This window comes from Apodemus sylvaticus, chromosome X (genome assembly GCF_947179515.1).
Source record: "Apodemus sylvaticus chromosome X, mApoSyl1.1, whole genome shotgun sequence".
Taxonomy (NCBI): Eukaryota; Metazoa; Chordata; class Mammalia; order Rodentia; family Muridae; genus Apodemus; species Apodemus sylvaticus.
Genome location: NC_067495.1, coordinates 101688240 through 101705027, shown reverse-complemented (window position 1 = coordinate 101705027; position 16788 = coordinate 101688240). Strand labels below are relative to the sequence as shown.

Below are 16788 nucleotides of genomic sequence, written 5' to 3'. Positions count from 1 at the left end.
CAGTTGATTGATGTGAATGAATCAACTTTGAATGAAAATCCCCCCCCCCCCCCCGTAAGCTCATAGAGAGTAGCACTATTAGGAGGTGTGGCCTTGTGGGAGGAAGTTTGTCACTGGGGGCCAACTTTGAGGCTTCAGATACTCAAGCCAGACTCAGTATCATTCTCTCTTTTTGCTGCCTGCTGATCCAGGTATAGAACTTTTGGTTTCTTCTACAGCACCATATCTGCCTGCATGCCGTCATGATTACCTCCATGACAATAGACTAAACCTCAGATTTGAAAGCCAGGCCCAATTAAATGTTTTCATTTATAAGAGTTGTCATGGTCAGGGTGTGTCTTCACAGCAATAGAAACCTTAACCAAGACAGTGGGTATCTATATTAATACAGTTTCCTAGCTTGTGAACAGAGCAGCAGTAAACATGGATGTGTAAGTAACTGTAGTAGGACATAAAGTCCTTTGAGTGTATACCCAGGAGTGGAATGTATTAAGTAGAGCTTGTTAAATGTCCCATGTTGTACAGGACATTCTTCCTTGACACAATATAATCAGATGCAAACTATTAATAGTGCCAAGTTAAGAAATCCTATTTATAATTAAGGAAAAGAAGGTTTTGTGTTTTAAACCCTTTTCTATTTTAGAGTAAGATTCATTTAACTTAAAACTAAGTCATATTAAATGGTATTTGCTTCCTTAGCTATCTTCAGGTATGTGATGTAAGGACAGGCACTGAAATTATGCCAGTATCGGAGATAAATGATCAGGATTTAAAAAATATGGGCATAAATCAAGTAGAAATTTAATTAGAGCTAGTGAAGAGGTTTCAGTAATACAGCCATTTACAAAATAAATAATATAAAAAAATCAATATTTTCACTATGTTTAGGCAATAGTTGTTGGGAAATACAGCTGAGAAAAGGCCCATTAACAATTTCAACCAAAATTACAAAATATCCAGGAATAAAATTTTGAAAATATACATGCCTTAGATGGAAAGATACCCACAATTTCTAATGAAACATATAAAAGATACACTGAATAATTAACAGGACCAATGTATGCACAGACTCAGTAATATCAAAACAAAATTTACCTCCAAATTAATCTGTAAATCTAATGCAATTCTGGTGGAGCCATGGTTGTTCTTTGGGGAGACAGAAAGGAGAAAAGAACTTGAAAAGATTCTAAAATTAAAATGGAGGAATAAATGCATGAGACTGGCCATCCCTGATGTGTTAGACAGGTAATGATGGGATGCTTTTGGGAAACACTATCAAAATGCATAAGTTAATGCTCTTTCTGTAAGTTTAAAATGTTATGTAATGTAAAAATAATTAGAGGGCTATAATAATTGAGATTCTATCATATAACAGGCACAAGAAGAAAAAGTAATAATCAGTGAAATATTTTAAGGCAGAGAAACAAACCCGTGCTTACGAGTCTGGCATTTCAAATCCGTAAGGGGAGAGGCTAAAATAATGAATAAATGAATTGTAATAGCTGGGTAACTGTTGTTTGCCTAAAATATTAATCATAAGAAATATTGCATGAATTAAAGGTGGAAAATAGTGTATAAATATTTTAAAGGTGTAGGTGAATATGAAACTATGAAAGTAATGTTTCCCACACCAGCTACAAGAACATGTACTTATTTCTAATTCGTAAATAATATAGGCTAATGGTCTCAAAATAAAACTATAAATTCTATAAATAAATGTACTGTGCTCCCATGCACTGCATCCCTCTCTGTTTTCCATGGTCAGCTGCTAACCACTGTCACTGTGTTCCTCCTTCCAGAGCCTTTTCAGTGACAAAATCTTTGTTCTTAGCCACCCACCTTTAGAAGTTATGATTATTATAGTTATTATTCCTATGTGTGTGCATGTGATACATATACATACATACATATATATATATATATATATATATATATATATATATATATATGAGAGAGAGAGAGAGAGAGAGAGAGAGAGAAGGGGAAGAAATAGAAAGAGAGATGTGCTTGTCACACAAGTCATGGCTTACATATAAAGTTCAGAGGGCAACTTTTCTTGCATCTGTTATCTCTTTCTGCCTTTAAGTGGTTTGCAGGGGCAGAGCTCAGGTTGTCAGGCTTGCATTGTCTTGTGACACTGAGCCATCCCACAGGTTCCGAACTTCCATCTTTTTTAGATGTAGATAATATAGTCTATATACCAGTGTGTAGCTTGCTTTTTCAACTTGTAATTTTTTTACTATACTTATTTAAAAGCTTTTGCACCATTGAGAGATCCTTTAGTATCTTTTCCATATCAGCATAGTATTCCATAGTCTGGATGTACTATAATATGTATATACACCCCCTTGGCATTTGATACATTAGCTTTCTCTTTGCTGATACACACAGTAATGTAGTGGATAGTATTTTATTACATTTATTTATTTGTGGGTATATGTGTGCACCATAGCTCCTGTGTAAAGATAAGTGGGCATTCTTCTCTTCTACCAAATGCCCCACCCCACTATGTGAATACTGGATATGGAACTTGGGTCTTTAGGATTGATGGCAAGCATCTTCACCAGCTTAGCCACCTCTCTAGTCTTGGGTATCATTTTATGTGGCATTTCACAAGTATACAAGAACATCTTATGCCAGGCGGTGGTGGTGCACGCATTTAATCCCAGCACTTGGGAGGAGGCAGAGGCAGGTGGATTTCTGAGTTTGAGGCCAGCCTGGTCTACAGAGTGAGTTCCAGGACAGCCAGGGCTACACAGAGAAACCCTGTCTTGAAAAAAACAAAAACAAACAAACAAAAAATCAAGAACATCTTATATATTTGCTGTGGTAAACTATATATTAAAAGATTAGCATGGGCAGTGGTAGCACACACCTTTAGTCTCAGGAGGCAGGGACAGGTAGATCTCTGAGTTCGAGACCAACCTAGGCTACAGGGTCAGTTCCAGGACAGCCAAGGCTACACAGAGAATTTCTGTCTCTGAAAGAACAAAAAATAACCAAAACAAGAACAAAGCACAAACAAACAAACTCTTCATCACTTTATGCAGTGGTCCACTTCTAGGAATATAGTTCACAGAACTATATAATGCATTCTTTGTAGATACATCTCCAGAAGTATTTCTATCTCAGATGGTAGATACCTTTGACACATTTTTAACTATGACCACAGAAGCCATGACACTTTACACTCTCATTAGGAATCCATGAAGCTGCCTGCTTTTGCTTTGTTTTTTTTTTCTTGATGTCCTGAATAGAGTGTGTTAGTTTTTGAGTTCTTGTCATCTGCTATGTGAAATTTCTCTCAATGTAGGTCCAATTTGTAGTTTTCTCTTAAAAATTAGATTGACTACTTTCTCATATTTAAAAGGGAAGGCCTTTTAAAATGTGATACTGAGTCCTAGATTAGACCATAAATGGAAAAATGACACAAAGATTTGGCCACTTATTAGAGCAGTGAGAAAATTAGAAGTCATTGACAAACTAGGGTAGGAGAGTATTTACAACATATGGCAGAATAAATAGCCTTGCTATTTCATGTTATTAAAAATCATTAGTAAGAGTTGAGGATGTTCTCTTCTCTTTCTGGTTCGTTGAGTGTTTTTATCATGAAAGGGCATTGCATTTTTATCAAATGTTCTTTTTTCCTTTTGCCGAGATGATAATGTGTTTTTTAATAACAGTATAATTGACATATAATTCACATCTTGCAATTCACTCTTTGAAATTGTTCAATTCAGTGGTTTTTAATATAGCCACAGAGTATACAACCATCACCAGCATGTAACTTGAGAACGTTTTCATTACCCCTAAAAGAAACCCTGGGCCCAGTTAGTGGTCATCCTCCATTAACCCCAACCCCTTCCACCCCGCAGCTCATGCCAACCACTAACACACTTTCTGTCAATGGCTTTGCCTATTCTGGATATCTCATATAATTGAAATTATAGAACACATTGCCTTCTGTGTGTGTTTTCTTTATTTAGCTTACTAGTGCCAAGATTTGTTCGTGCTATAGCTAAATCAGTGCTTAATGCTTCCATATTATCTCTGGTAGACTGAAGGAGTGAGACTTCTTGTTATCATAAAGCTACCTGTCACCTTTTAGTTGCTCACCACCCAATCTTCACTTATAAAAGGAAATCCTTCAACTGGAACAACTTCAAGTTCTGTTTTACATAAAGGCAATTCTTTGTGGGACAGTTTGGGAGCTCTCTGTTCTTAGGAGCAGCTGTTAGCTCTGGGGCAAAATCTTTCACCCATCAGGGACTTTGGGTGCTGGGCAGTGGTAACAGCTGCTGATCTTGATCGCCTCTTCACTTGGCAGGGAACCAAGAACTGCAAAGAAGTTTAGGCAAAGGGAATCAGAGTGGGGTGACTGGATCCCTACTGTGCTCAACCCTTTGAATCATGGAGTTTCTATCCTATGAATGGCAACTGGCTAAAAGAAACAAGCTCCAGAAGCTATGGCTGTCCTTGTCAGGAAGTTTGCCCTTCCCATCCCTGCTGGAGGTGATGAGAATGCTGGCTGCTGGCTTTCTCATGGAAAGCTTGTGTTCCTTGACTAAGAGTCAGAGCCAGAGGGCATCCAGCCTTCCAAGCCATTCTTATCTGGGGTGTTACTTGTACAAAGTCAAGCAAGGGGATGGGAGGAAGGGCAGTGAGTTATGGCTCACACGCCATATGTAGACCATCACTGTTAGATCACTGGACTTAGCAGATGTTCCTGAAGAAATATTTCTTCACTCAGTGTAGATGCTTAGGACAATTTCCAGCAGTGTACACTGCTTCTACATTCTCTGTTTTTATTGCCCCCCCCATGTCCATGGATCTTGACCTGGTGTTTTACTTTTGCAGAGTTATATTTTACTTATTATTCTTATTTTTAGGTCTACCCCAGGTTCTACTCTGTGGACACCACTGAGACTTTGAGCGCTAAGATGTTTCCTTCAGTGCCCTTTGTTCCTGCCTCCATGGCTTCTCAGGAACTCTCAAGTAAGTTCTACTCACTTTAAAGAAATTACTGTTATCTTGCATGAGTCCACTTAACTCAGTATACCAATAAAAGTTACACATTTCCTGAATCTTATAAATAATCACTATGTTTGAATTCATCTACCACCATTGATGTCAGTAGTAGTTTTCCATAAAGCTCATTATCATGGCTTTAGCAATGATGATGATGATTGTTAATGTTTTAGTTACCTTTAAATTACTGTGGCAAGACACTATTTCCAAGGCAGCTTATAGGAAAAATAAGAGTCTATTAGGGTTTGCTTAGAGTTTCAGAAGGTTAGAGTCAGTGAGCATCATGGCATGGAACATGGCATCAGGCAGGCAAGCATGACACTGGAGCAGTAGCTGGGAGCTTACGTATGATCCACAGCCACAAGGCAGAGAGAGTACCCTCTGAGAATGGGATGGCCTTTTGAAAACCTCAAAGCCCACCTCCAGTGACACACCTCCTCCAACTAGGCCACACCTCCTAATTCTTCTCAAACTATTCCACTAACTGAGAACCAAGTAGTCAATCATATAAGAGCCTATATAGGCTAACCTCATTCAGACCACCATAGTAAATATAGCTTATAATGACATATTTTAATCTATTTCACTAACACTATCATGTTTTAAAGAATAAGAATGGAAGGTCTCCAAGTACACCTGAATAGAAGAAATCTTTATTGTGTTTGTAACAAATTAAAAACGATAATAAGTGTTAGAATCTTCTTATAGTGTATTTTTATGCACATGCCCAGTTGATGCCCTTCATATTTTGTCTATTAGAAGTCTAAAATTCTGGACTGGAGAGAGAGTTCAGCAGTTAAGAGCATTGACTGCTCTTCTGAAGGTCCTGAGTTCAAATCCCAGCAACCACATAGTGGCTCACAACCATCCGTAATGAAATCTGATGCCCTCTTCTGGAGTGTCTGAAGACAACTACAGTATACTTACATATAATAAAATAAATAAATCTTAAAAAAAATAGAAGTCTGAAATTCATTATTTATTTCTTTTGGTACTAACTGTAGTACTACTGCTATTCAAATATGTCAGAACTAGTTTACACCTTTAAAAATAGCGTAGAAAATAAATTAAAAATATTGTATAAAAAGTCATAAAAAGTAATTATTGCATTTTAATAAGATTCAAGATTCCTTTCCATTTGGGTTGGCAGATATTACTTCTATAAGGTATCATTCAGCATCTCTGAAGAGATATTTTGCTTTTTCTAGCTATTAATGTTTTGGCTGAAGATGGTTGCTTTTTTATTATAAAAATCATCCATGCATATATGTATGTACACATGCATGCATGTACACATACAGTATTTCCTTAGGAAGACAATTTTGGCTGTTTTTCTTCCAGACTTAATCCCATATATAAAATTATAAATATATTAAATGACCTGCTTTCTGTACGAAGGAAACCATTTTATCTGTACTGGCTTGCTTTCTTTATCACTATGACAAAACATGGTCCAATAGCACCATGGGGAAGGAAAAGATTTGCTTGCAGGAGCTCAAGTCAGGAACCCAGAAGGAGAAACTGAAGCAGAGCCACAGCTTGCTAAGTTGTTCTCAGGCTCCTGTTCAGCTACATTTTTTTTTTATACAACCCAGAGCCACCTGCCGAGGGATGACACCTCCCATGCTGAGCTAGGCCCTCCTTCATCCATTACCAATAATGAAAATCCTGAAGCAGACGTACTTGAAGTTCGGCCACCCTGATGGAAGCGGTTCCTCAGTTGCGGTTTCCTCTTCCCAGATAGCTTTGCTTTGTTTTAAGTTGACAAAAGACTGCCAGGCTTCATTTCCAGTCCCAAAATTTATCGTTCCTCTTAGGTCTCTGTCTGTGTATATCTGTCCAGGTCAGAAATTCAAGTTACTTTATTAGATGATCTCCTCTGGACAAGATAGACTTCTTCCCTAGGAATCATTTTCCTTTTTTTTTTCTTTAATGTATAATTACTAGTGTTCTCAAGAAGAAATTAATGCTATCTGGCTATACAGAACACCACCTGGGGCCCCACCTCCAAGCTCCCAGTATTATTATTGATACTAACCCCAAGAATACTTTGTGATTGGACACAGTCTTCTGCATGTTGCTCATTTCCCTCTCACGAGGGCTAATACAAAGGATACAATATTACCATAAGGTTCCTTCTGCCAAAAGGGATACTGAGTTTTAGGAAAATCTCATACAGACTTTGCATTGTGCTGTTACCTCAGGGAAAGTGGACCGTTAAGCATTCATGTGGCATTCTTGGGGGATGCCTACATCAAGTATTGCATGCATTTCATTCAGTTATTCCCCTTTGATCTAGACTTAAGTTTCTCACTGGTTTCTCTCCCTCTTTTTCTGACTTTGTATTTTGTCTTGCTTCTAATTTTGATGTGTTCATGACCCGTTTATTCCAGGTTATGCTCTTCAGCTGTCCATCTTCTCCCCTCTCCCCGCTTGAAGTTGTTTTTTCCCCCATTTTTGACACATTTTTCACTTTCTGTTTATGTTTCATCTGGTTCCATGTTTCTGTATGTGTTCCTATATTTCTACATAGAGTTTGAGTCTTGTCACTCAATTGTTGAGAATGAGATTCTGATCTATCCTGTCTAACTAGAGCTTTTTCTGACGTTGGGTCCTCTCTTAAGCCAGTGGCGTACAGGGAAGCTTCCTGTACTTCACACCCTCATTGCTGGCCAGATGCACTATGAACAACGAGCAACAGACAGAGTTACCTGGAATAAAGCAAGGGTGTCTGAGCTTGTTCCCCCAGCAGGAATGGAGAACACTGGGCTCTCTTAGACTAGTTTGTGCATTTAGCAGGCACCATTATTTCTATGGATATATAGTACAGCCATTAACCTGAACATACTGCTAATTGGGAAAGTTACACTAACATAAACCATTGTGTATAATGTTTATTATAATTTTTAGGTTATATTAGAACCATTCAGTTGCCAAGAACATTTGAAACTACAGAGAATCAACAAGAAGACAATAATGCATTCCCAATCCCCACCAGGGATAATTTTCTTGCATTGTTCTTTATATGCTTGGCATAGAGTAAGGATCAATACTGCTATTAAAGTTATGAAAATTATGAGTAGATGTCAGCAACAAACAGAGGAAACATAGGACTTAAGCTAGGATGTTTATTCAGATTTAATCTATGAGAGGGCAAGGCGTTCTAGACAGAATACAACAACAAAGTTATTTAAAAAAAAACTCTTGGATGGAAGTAAAACTTCAAGAGGCTTTTTGTTGATGAGATTGGCAAAGCCTAGTGTTAACAAAGATGTAGAGAATTGGGTACTTTTCTCTATTGACAAGACCACGGCTTTTTCAAAGTCACTTTGGTAGGGTTCTTTCACAAGATACATTATGATTTAAAGCATAGTAACCTCTTGATATAGCAATTTTTCTTGGAAGAATTAATTTCTCAAATACAGTCATGTTATTATGCAAAATATGCACATAGATTTTGTGTACATTGCAATTATTTTTCTCCTTTGAAAGTTTAGTATAACTTACTAGTGAGGCCATCTGGGTCTGGAGTTTTCAATATTTATGGGAAGAGTTTTGAAAATTGATTGAATTCCCTTAATGGTTATAGAGCTCCTTAAGTTGTTTTATATTTTAATGAATCTCTCCAGGAGCTTTAATTTTCAGCACAGAGGTTAATTTAGATGCGTGGTGTGCAGTATATCACTTCATATTGCAACAGTGTTGGGTTCAAATCCATGGCTTTGATTTCAAATTCTCATTAACAAGGGACTCCCCCCCCCTTTTAAATCTTGAATGACTGAGGCAAGTTTCTCATTCCTTATTAGCACTATAAATTTTCACCAACACTATCTATTTTATGTTCTAGCAACCACCTCAACGACTACGACTACCACGGTTACCACCAATACCACTACCACAATGACAAGTGGCTTCAACCTGTATGTGAGACCACCTGCATCACCCTGGATGAATAACACTGGCTTGATCAATGTGGCTTCAATGCCTGCTACCATGACTGTGAAGTAAGTTTGTCTATTTGAAATGTTCTGTTTTATCATGTCACAAGCATGATTGCATGGGTAGCTTTAAACTAATGTTTTATAAATCAGTTGAGGGAACAGGGAAGGATTTTTTTTTTAATGTAGTTCTAGAAGGTGAACAGTCTGCAAGCTTCTGTAATACTGTTACAATACAGTTATTACTAGTACTACTAATAGCTATAATTTATTGTGCAATTGTGCATGTTTAGCAAGATGACAATGCTTTAAGAACATCACATCATAGCCGGGCAGTGGTGGTGCACGCCTGTAATCCCAGCACTCTGGGAGGCAGAGGCAGGCGGATTTCTGAGTTCGAGGCCAGCCTGGTCTACAGAGTGAGTTCCAGGACAGCCAGGGCTTCACAGAGAAACCCTGTCTCAAAAAACAAACAAACAAAAAAAAAACAAAAGAACATCACATCATTTAATACTCATAATTATCCTATGAAATAGATACTATTTTGAGGTCCTGTTTTATGGAAGACTAGAACACATAGAGATCAGGTAATCCTTTAATGGTCACACACTTTGTAATGTGTGTGCCACCAAAAATTCAAGCAATTGAAATCTAGAACTTATATAAAACTTGCATATTATATCAAACATCCTATGTGTCCTTTGTACAGTTCCTACAATGACAGAATCATATTACTGTAGGGTAGGACTAACTAGAACATTGACATTGATTCAGTTAAGATACAACAGAGGGAGTTGGAGAGAAAGTTCAGTAGCTAAGAGGACTTGCTGCTATTCTGCAGGACTAGTGTTTGGGCCTAAGTATCCATGTCAAGCTGTGCAGAATTACCTAGAGCTCCGGCTCCAGGGTTTCTAACACCCTCTTCTGATCTCCATGGGCACCTGCACACATGTACACACATTCACGCAGAAACATGTGCATAAAAGTAAAAGAAAATATAAAAATATTTTTAAAAAATATACAGTGTAATAAGATATAAATATTTTTATTTATAATAAGTAAAATAAGTAGAAGTAATTTGAAAAATAGCTGTCATCACAAGGAGTCCACATGGTGCCCTTTTATGAGTACATCTCTCCTTTCATTAACTGGGCAGTAACTAATCTGTTCTTTGTTACCATATTTACAATATTTTAAAAATGCTAAATAGATGAGCCATGGCATATGTGTCTTCTAAGAAATGACCTTTTGTTTTCATTCAGCATAATTCCTTCAGTTCTACACAAAAGTTTGTTCTTGTCTTTTTCTGCGTGGTATTGCATACTGGGGATAATGGAGTTTTTCTAAGCATAGATGTTTTGATAGGCATCTAAGGTAGTTCCATGTTTGGGGCTGTTGGCATGAACATGTTCCTTTGTGAGCCTAAGTCCTTTGTATCTTGGGTAAATGTCTAGGCATGTAGGTGCTTGTCAGTGTGACATTTGTCTATTTATTATTTTTAGGTTCCTGACACTTTCCCAGAGGGGCTCTGCCATTCTGGTATACTTACCAGTAGTGTGTCACTTATCCAGACTGTCCATATTTACTTGCTCGGTAGTGGCAATGTACAGATGTGAAGTGGTCTTATTGTGGTTTGAATTTTAATGTCTGATGATGTTGTACATAGTTAATTTTTTTCCGTTCTTTGAGAATTTAATACACTATGTTTTGATCCATATTCACCCTCTCTTCCAACTCCTCCCAGATCCACCCCAATCTTTCTCAAACGACTTTTGTTTCTCCTTTAAGTCCAATCTATCCTGATTATATATTATTGGAGTGTGGACTTCCTTTCCAGCTCTACTCTTGAAGAATACTTTCTGGTTTTCTCCCAGCAGCCTAGATAAGGATGGGACTTCATACCTACCTACCCTTTCTATGTTGAGGTTCCGACTAATTTGGGCTTGCACAGGCCTTGTGTATACTGTCATAACTGCTGGGAGTAGCTCTGTGAAGCTGCCTTGCTATGACCTTATAGTCATCTGTTACCTCTGTCCCTTACACTCTCCATCCTGGAGAGATATAATGACATGTATTTTACATATTTTTGTATTTTTATATCTGTATTTGTATGTATACTTATGGATTTGGTTTTTTTCCTCTTAAGTTTTGATAATGGAACAGATTTCACATTCAGTGAATCAGTACCAGTTTTACAACCTATAAAATGCTCTGGGAGGCATTCTTATTCCTGTTTTCTCAAAGAAATGGTCAAGTTGGTACTGATTCACTAAATGTTTCTTTAATGAAAATTTCCGTGCCCAGATACATCTCATGTAGAATCCTTTAAATTAAAAATTAACTTATTTAATGGATCCAGAATCAGCCAGACTGTCTGGTTCATCTTTAATGAGCTTCAGCAGTGTGTGATTTTTAAAGGAATAGGTCCAGAATTCATGAGCATCAAGTTGTCTGTGCTGCTCCCTTATTGTCTTTGTTACTTTGGAGAGATATTCTCGTTTCGTTTCTGATATTGGTGGCCTGTGTCTTTCTTATATGAATTTTATTGATGTTTCTCTAAAGAACCAGCATTTGTTTCATTGATTAATCTGTAAAACTTGCCTGTTTTCAGGTTCACTGTTATCCACTGCTGATTCTTTTCTCCTGATTGTATCGGGTTCATTTTCTTTTGCTAGTTTCTTAACGGCTGATCTTAGACTATTGATTTGAGGCATTTTCTTCTCACGCCAGCCTGCACTGCTATAAATAGCCTCTGCACTGCTTTTCCTGCGGCCCACATCTTTCATTATGCTCTGAGTTCATTTTGAGCAGTGGATTATTTGGAAGCATGTTACTTAATTTCCAAGTCTTCTGAGATTGTCTTCTTTTCTTCTTGAATTAGTTATAGTCAGTGAACATGCTCTGTATGATTTTAGCTATTTTATATTCATTCACATTTTTTCTTGTATATCAAGAAATGCTCTGTGTTACATACTGTTCCATAGAAACCTAAATATTCTGTTTTCTTTTATCAAGTTTAATGTTCTATGTATTTCCGTTATTATATGTAAAGATTTTGGAGTTTTGTCTTATTCCAGTCTAGTAGTTCCTTTGGTTGTTGGAAAGTAGCTTTTTGACGTTCTCAACCAAATAATCTTGGATTTGTCTTATTTTCTCTTTTTAGCTTTATCAGTTTTTCTTTTGAGAAAATTCTAGTGCCCTTTACAGTTAGTTTTTTAATTTTTTTTTATTACCACACAAAGAAATGGTCACCACTGAAACATTTCCATACATACATATCATTCCTGTTTTCTTTTTGGGCAGCCCTGCTGCTCGCCCCTCCTTTCTCACATTTACATCTTGTTAGTAGTCCCCCCTTCCCCCTAAATAGTTCCCTCCTCTCTTTTCAAGCTCTGCACTGTATCTTTTCTTACTGGCTTCGAGGCTTTTCTGTTTGGTTGCATATACATTTAGATTGGCAGCTCTCTCCTTGCACCTTGATTTCTTTATTATTCTAGCATTACCCTTGACTTTGTATATGGTAATTTTTTGTTGTTCTGTAATGTACCCTATACGATAGGAACATAGTCTTTTCTTTAAAAAAAATAATAAATACTTTTGCACCTTCAATTCTTTTACCTTTAGCTTTTCCATATTCTTGAAGTGACTTCTTGTAGGTATATATATTGTTGGATGTTTTTAAATCACAATAACAATCACTGTATTTTATTTGCTATAGTTAGCCCATTTATAGGTAAAGTGGGTATTGACTATCAGAGCTTTACTCCGCTGTTTGGTTATTTGATTGTTAGTTCTGACATGTTCTATTTCTCCTTGTTTTTAATCTAACTATGATTGATGGAAAATTTTAGGGAGTTTTTACCTTGTTGTATATATGGTGTTTTTAATACTTTTTTAATATAAATTTTTACTAGTTGCTGTGGATAGTACGGTATGCATCTACCACTTAAAACGGTCTATCCATATTGACTTTTTACCATTTTGGCTCAAGTAGAGAAACCTATTTCTTACTTTTCCTGCTTTTATCTTGTTAGTGTTGTTGGCGCAAGTATTTCTTTCATGCACATTGAACACAACTCCACAGAAGATTTTGTTTTTTCATTCCAAGTATAATCTCAGAAACCTACTGAAAGTGAATGACGCTTTGCCCTTCTTTGCAGCCATTTCAAGGTGACATTCTAAGACTTGCCATTCCTTTCTGCAGAGTTAATCTTCAAGGGTAGATTTGTGAGCAAGGCCTTACCTTTAGTTTTTCACTTGCATAAGGTACCTTTATTTCCTCTTCATTTATGAAGATGTGAAGGTCATGATGAGCACATTTTCCCTCCTTCCAGTACTTTGCAAGTGTGCAACTTCGTCCTAACCTATCCACTTCAGATGAGAAGCCAGCTGTCATTCCACTGCTCTTCTATTTTAAGCACATTTTTTCTGTCTAGTTTTTGCTTCCATGATTTAATATATATATATATATATATATATATATATATATATATATATATATATATATATATATATATATATCTTTACTTTTCAAAAGTCCAATCACCCTGTGTCTTACCATGGATTTTTCTAGGGCCCTTTCCATAATGGAGTGGCTATCCCAGCTGTCTCACCGTGGGTTTTTGTGAGTCATCCTGGCCCTCTTGACTTGGCATGTTTATGCCTTTTCCCAAGTTCAGGCTGTTTGCAGTGTTTTCTTCCCAATAATTTTTCAGGCCTATTCTCTTTCTAGAACTTCTCTTGCATATATACTTTTATCTCATCTATTACTGCCCTCCTGTGCCCTGGAGGAGTTTTTTTTTTTTTTCATTTGTCTGTCTTCTCTTTGTTCTGTACATTTTAATTACCTGCCATTACATTTATTTGTTTTCTGTAAGCTTGCTGTAGTGTCAAAAACCTTTCAGGAGGGCTTATTATTCCAGTTATTTTATTGTTGAGTTGTATATTTTCCACTTTTTAAAAATAATCCTCCTTTCTTTGTTTGCTTTTTAATTTCAAGAGGATTAAAAATTGCCCTCTTCAGACATTTTTAGTGGCTGCTTTAAAATTCCTTTCAGATAGTTTCCAACATCTGATGCCTCTTAATGTTTTCATCTGTGTCGCTAGTCTTTTCTCTTCTGAGTGGTGATTTTCCTAGTTCTTGATATGGGTTCTTTTTATTGTGACAGGGACATTTGTCTATTGTTTTAGGAGTGTTTGTATCCTATTTATATCTTCTTTATTTTCATTAGATAGCCCCTTTGTTGAGACGTAGTGTGAAGAGTGGGTGTGCTTTTATGTTGTGCTTCCTGCTGGCCCTTGCCCCAAGCATCCTAGCAAAAAATGGAAGCCTGAGTCATACTGCGTCAATGGACACAGGTGGTGTGGAAGTTCAACTCTGAGCTCTGCTGACTCATTCCCCATGAAAGTGGGACACTGTATCACACCAAGTCATTAGCTCTTGTAGGAATGCAAGCCCAGCCCGCAGATGGGGTCAGGAGCACTAGAGGAACAGACAAGTGATGAGCTAACTCAATACTTAGTTGATATAGGGGTAAGCAAAGTTTCAGCGATTTATACCATGCTGACAGAGGACGCAGAATACCAACTGCTTTACCTTTATGCTATTTGTTTAGCCTCATGGATACTCTATTAACATGGTGGCTTGGCCCTCTGCTGGGCCTAGCTGACACAGGTTCACGGAAGAGAAAGGATAGTCCTTCTTTGATTGGCCTCCACTTTTGGTTTTGGAGGAAATTAGAGTCCATACCAGTCCAAATTTGTCTTAGAGTGTTCAGTCTTTAGAGGTTAGATTGTCTACTGGGTCCCCGTGATACCAGAGCAAACAGAGAGGCCTACTGATCAATCCAGATTTACCCACTCTTGTTAAATCTTGTTGCGTCTGAGAGAGGATTTAGCTTTACCCTGGCATTATATGTCACCATTAATAACCCAGTAGGAAATGATAATGCTACATGCTTCTGCCAGCAAAGTATTAACCCCCATTGAGCTCCACGGATACTACTCCTGCTATAGTCAGAGTTTGGCCTAGTTGTCCTGATCACATAATATGAACGATCAGCTTTTAATACAATCAGCAGGGGAAGTGAAGTTCTGCACAATTCCTTACAGTAACTCCTTACAGGGTAAGGGATGCCTATCTTTTGTGAGTAATACTCAGAAGCACACTTTGACTTAGATGAGTAATTTCTGGAGCCTCCATCATACTGTGCTGACAGCACAGAAAGCAGAAGCAGACTGTGGCCCTGGCTTAGCTCTTTATATCTTGATTTAGTAGCCATCTTAAGAAGTATTCATTTGTTCTAGATCCTTAGGATAATTTTCAGAGATTTCAACTGGATGTTTTAAAATCATCTTTACATGTTATAATTTTGCTGGACAGCAGATTGGGGAATCTCTCCACAGGCTTTTCTCCTCTAGTCTTCCTGTATTGTTTGTTTAAAAATATGATTATACTTTAATAAATATGATCATATTTTTATGGGTATTTTTTTAGCTCAATAGTCACTCCTGTGATGACATATGGTCCTCTGGATAGCATGGCAAACAATTGGAACTATCAGCTACAAGAACAAGAAAAACACTATTTTTATCAGGCCCACCAATTCAATGTTTGGAACCAGGCACTGATTGAGTCTGGTAATGAGGTAAGAAGATACTCTCATTAATCTCTCTGTACTGTACAAGAACTTTCAGATAAGCACATAAGAATAGACTTTGGATTTGTGATTAGTTTCCTGTTGCAATATTGATGAGTACCTTAAAAAATTTTCCTGAATTAATATGCTCTCTGAATTAGGAAGTAAGTGTTTGGGAGTTGAGTAATGTTTGAGAACATGTATATTGTTCTAAATTATCTGAGAAAACTTGAACATCAACATAGCTTTATTCCTATTTCTCTTTAAAGATTGCTCTTTTGTACAACGAAGTGGAAAGAGTGAAAATGGATCAGAGCAGGTAAGACCCTTGATATCTTTGGTTGAAAAATTCAAGATATTTTTGTTCTGCTTTTTCCCCTTGCTATTTATTTGCATTTAATTTGTTACCCAAAATTGCTTGCATTTGCCCTTCTGTTGGCTTGTTTTATTCAGGTTGGAACAAGAATTGGATATTATCCTGTTCCAGCAGAAGGAACTGGAACTTATGTTGACTCCTATAGAGCAGATTTTGAAGGAGCAGAATGGTCCTCTTAATATGATGTATGTGAATAAGGAGTATGAGATGATGTAAGTAACTACATAAAGATTGAAGAGCTGGGCCAAAGGAGGGAGAAATTGAATAACAAAGCAGAAAATAAGTATTGGTAGAGAAGGACAACGCCTAGTTGGTATTCATTAGCTTGTTTGGCTGTACCATGTTCTTCTTTAATGGATGCTTGCAAATGAAGAAATCATTCTGGCAGCTTTGTTTTATAGCGTTTCATTTACTATTTTTAATCTCAGGCTCATGTTTGTCTACTATAAAGTTTTTGTTTTTGTCAAGTGTATACTTAAAGTAGAAATACAAAGCTCACTTGTGATGTCATAGTATTATGGAATATTTTTGGCCTTATATTGGCACATTAAACCTAATAGTCATACAGTGGTTTTAGTTATACATTATTTGATTTTTCAAAGACAGACTGGCAATTTGAGGTTGAACTATGGCTTTCGAAAATGGTATGATTTTTGTCAGGGTTTCAGGCTAGGTATGTTTTATTTGTGTACTGTTCAGTTTTTACTTTGTGTCTGTTCGCTGTCAGGGTTCCCATGGTAACTCTGTCCCTGGACCTGTGATTTGATAATCAGGCCACTTTAGAAAGCATTAAGAGACGTTGTGTGAA

General features: G+C 37.1%; 1 protein-coding gene across 1 annotated transcript in view; it reads left to right on the top strand.

Annotated features, from left to right (window-relative positions):
- The window catches only part of Nup62cl (nucleoporin 62 C-terminal like), a 54079-nt gene that overhangs the window by 16751 nt on the left and 20540 nt on the right, over positions 1-16788 (top strand). The window contains exons 2-6 of the mRNA XM_052170813.1: positions 4890-4995; positions 8876-9032; positions 15463-15613; positions 15874-15923; positions 16058-16192. Of these exons, the coding sequence (XP_052026773.1) occupies positions 4941-4995; positions 8876-9032; positions 15463-15613; positions 15874-15923; positions 16058-16192 (548 nt within the window). The 5' untranslated portion in view covers positions 4890-4940. The remainder of the gene's footprint in view (positions 1-4889; positions 4996-8875; positions 9033-15462; positions 15614-15873; positions 15924-16057; positions 16193-16788) is intronic.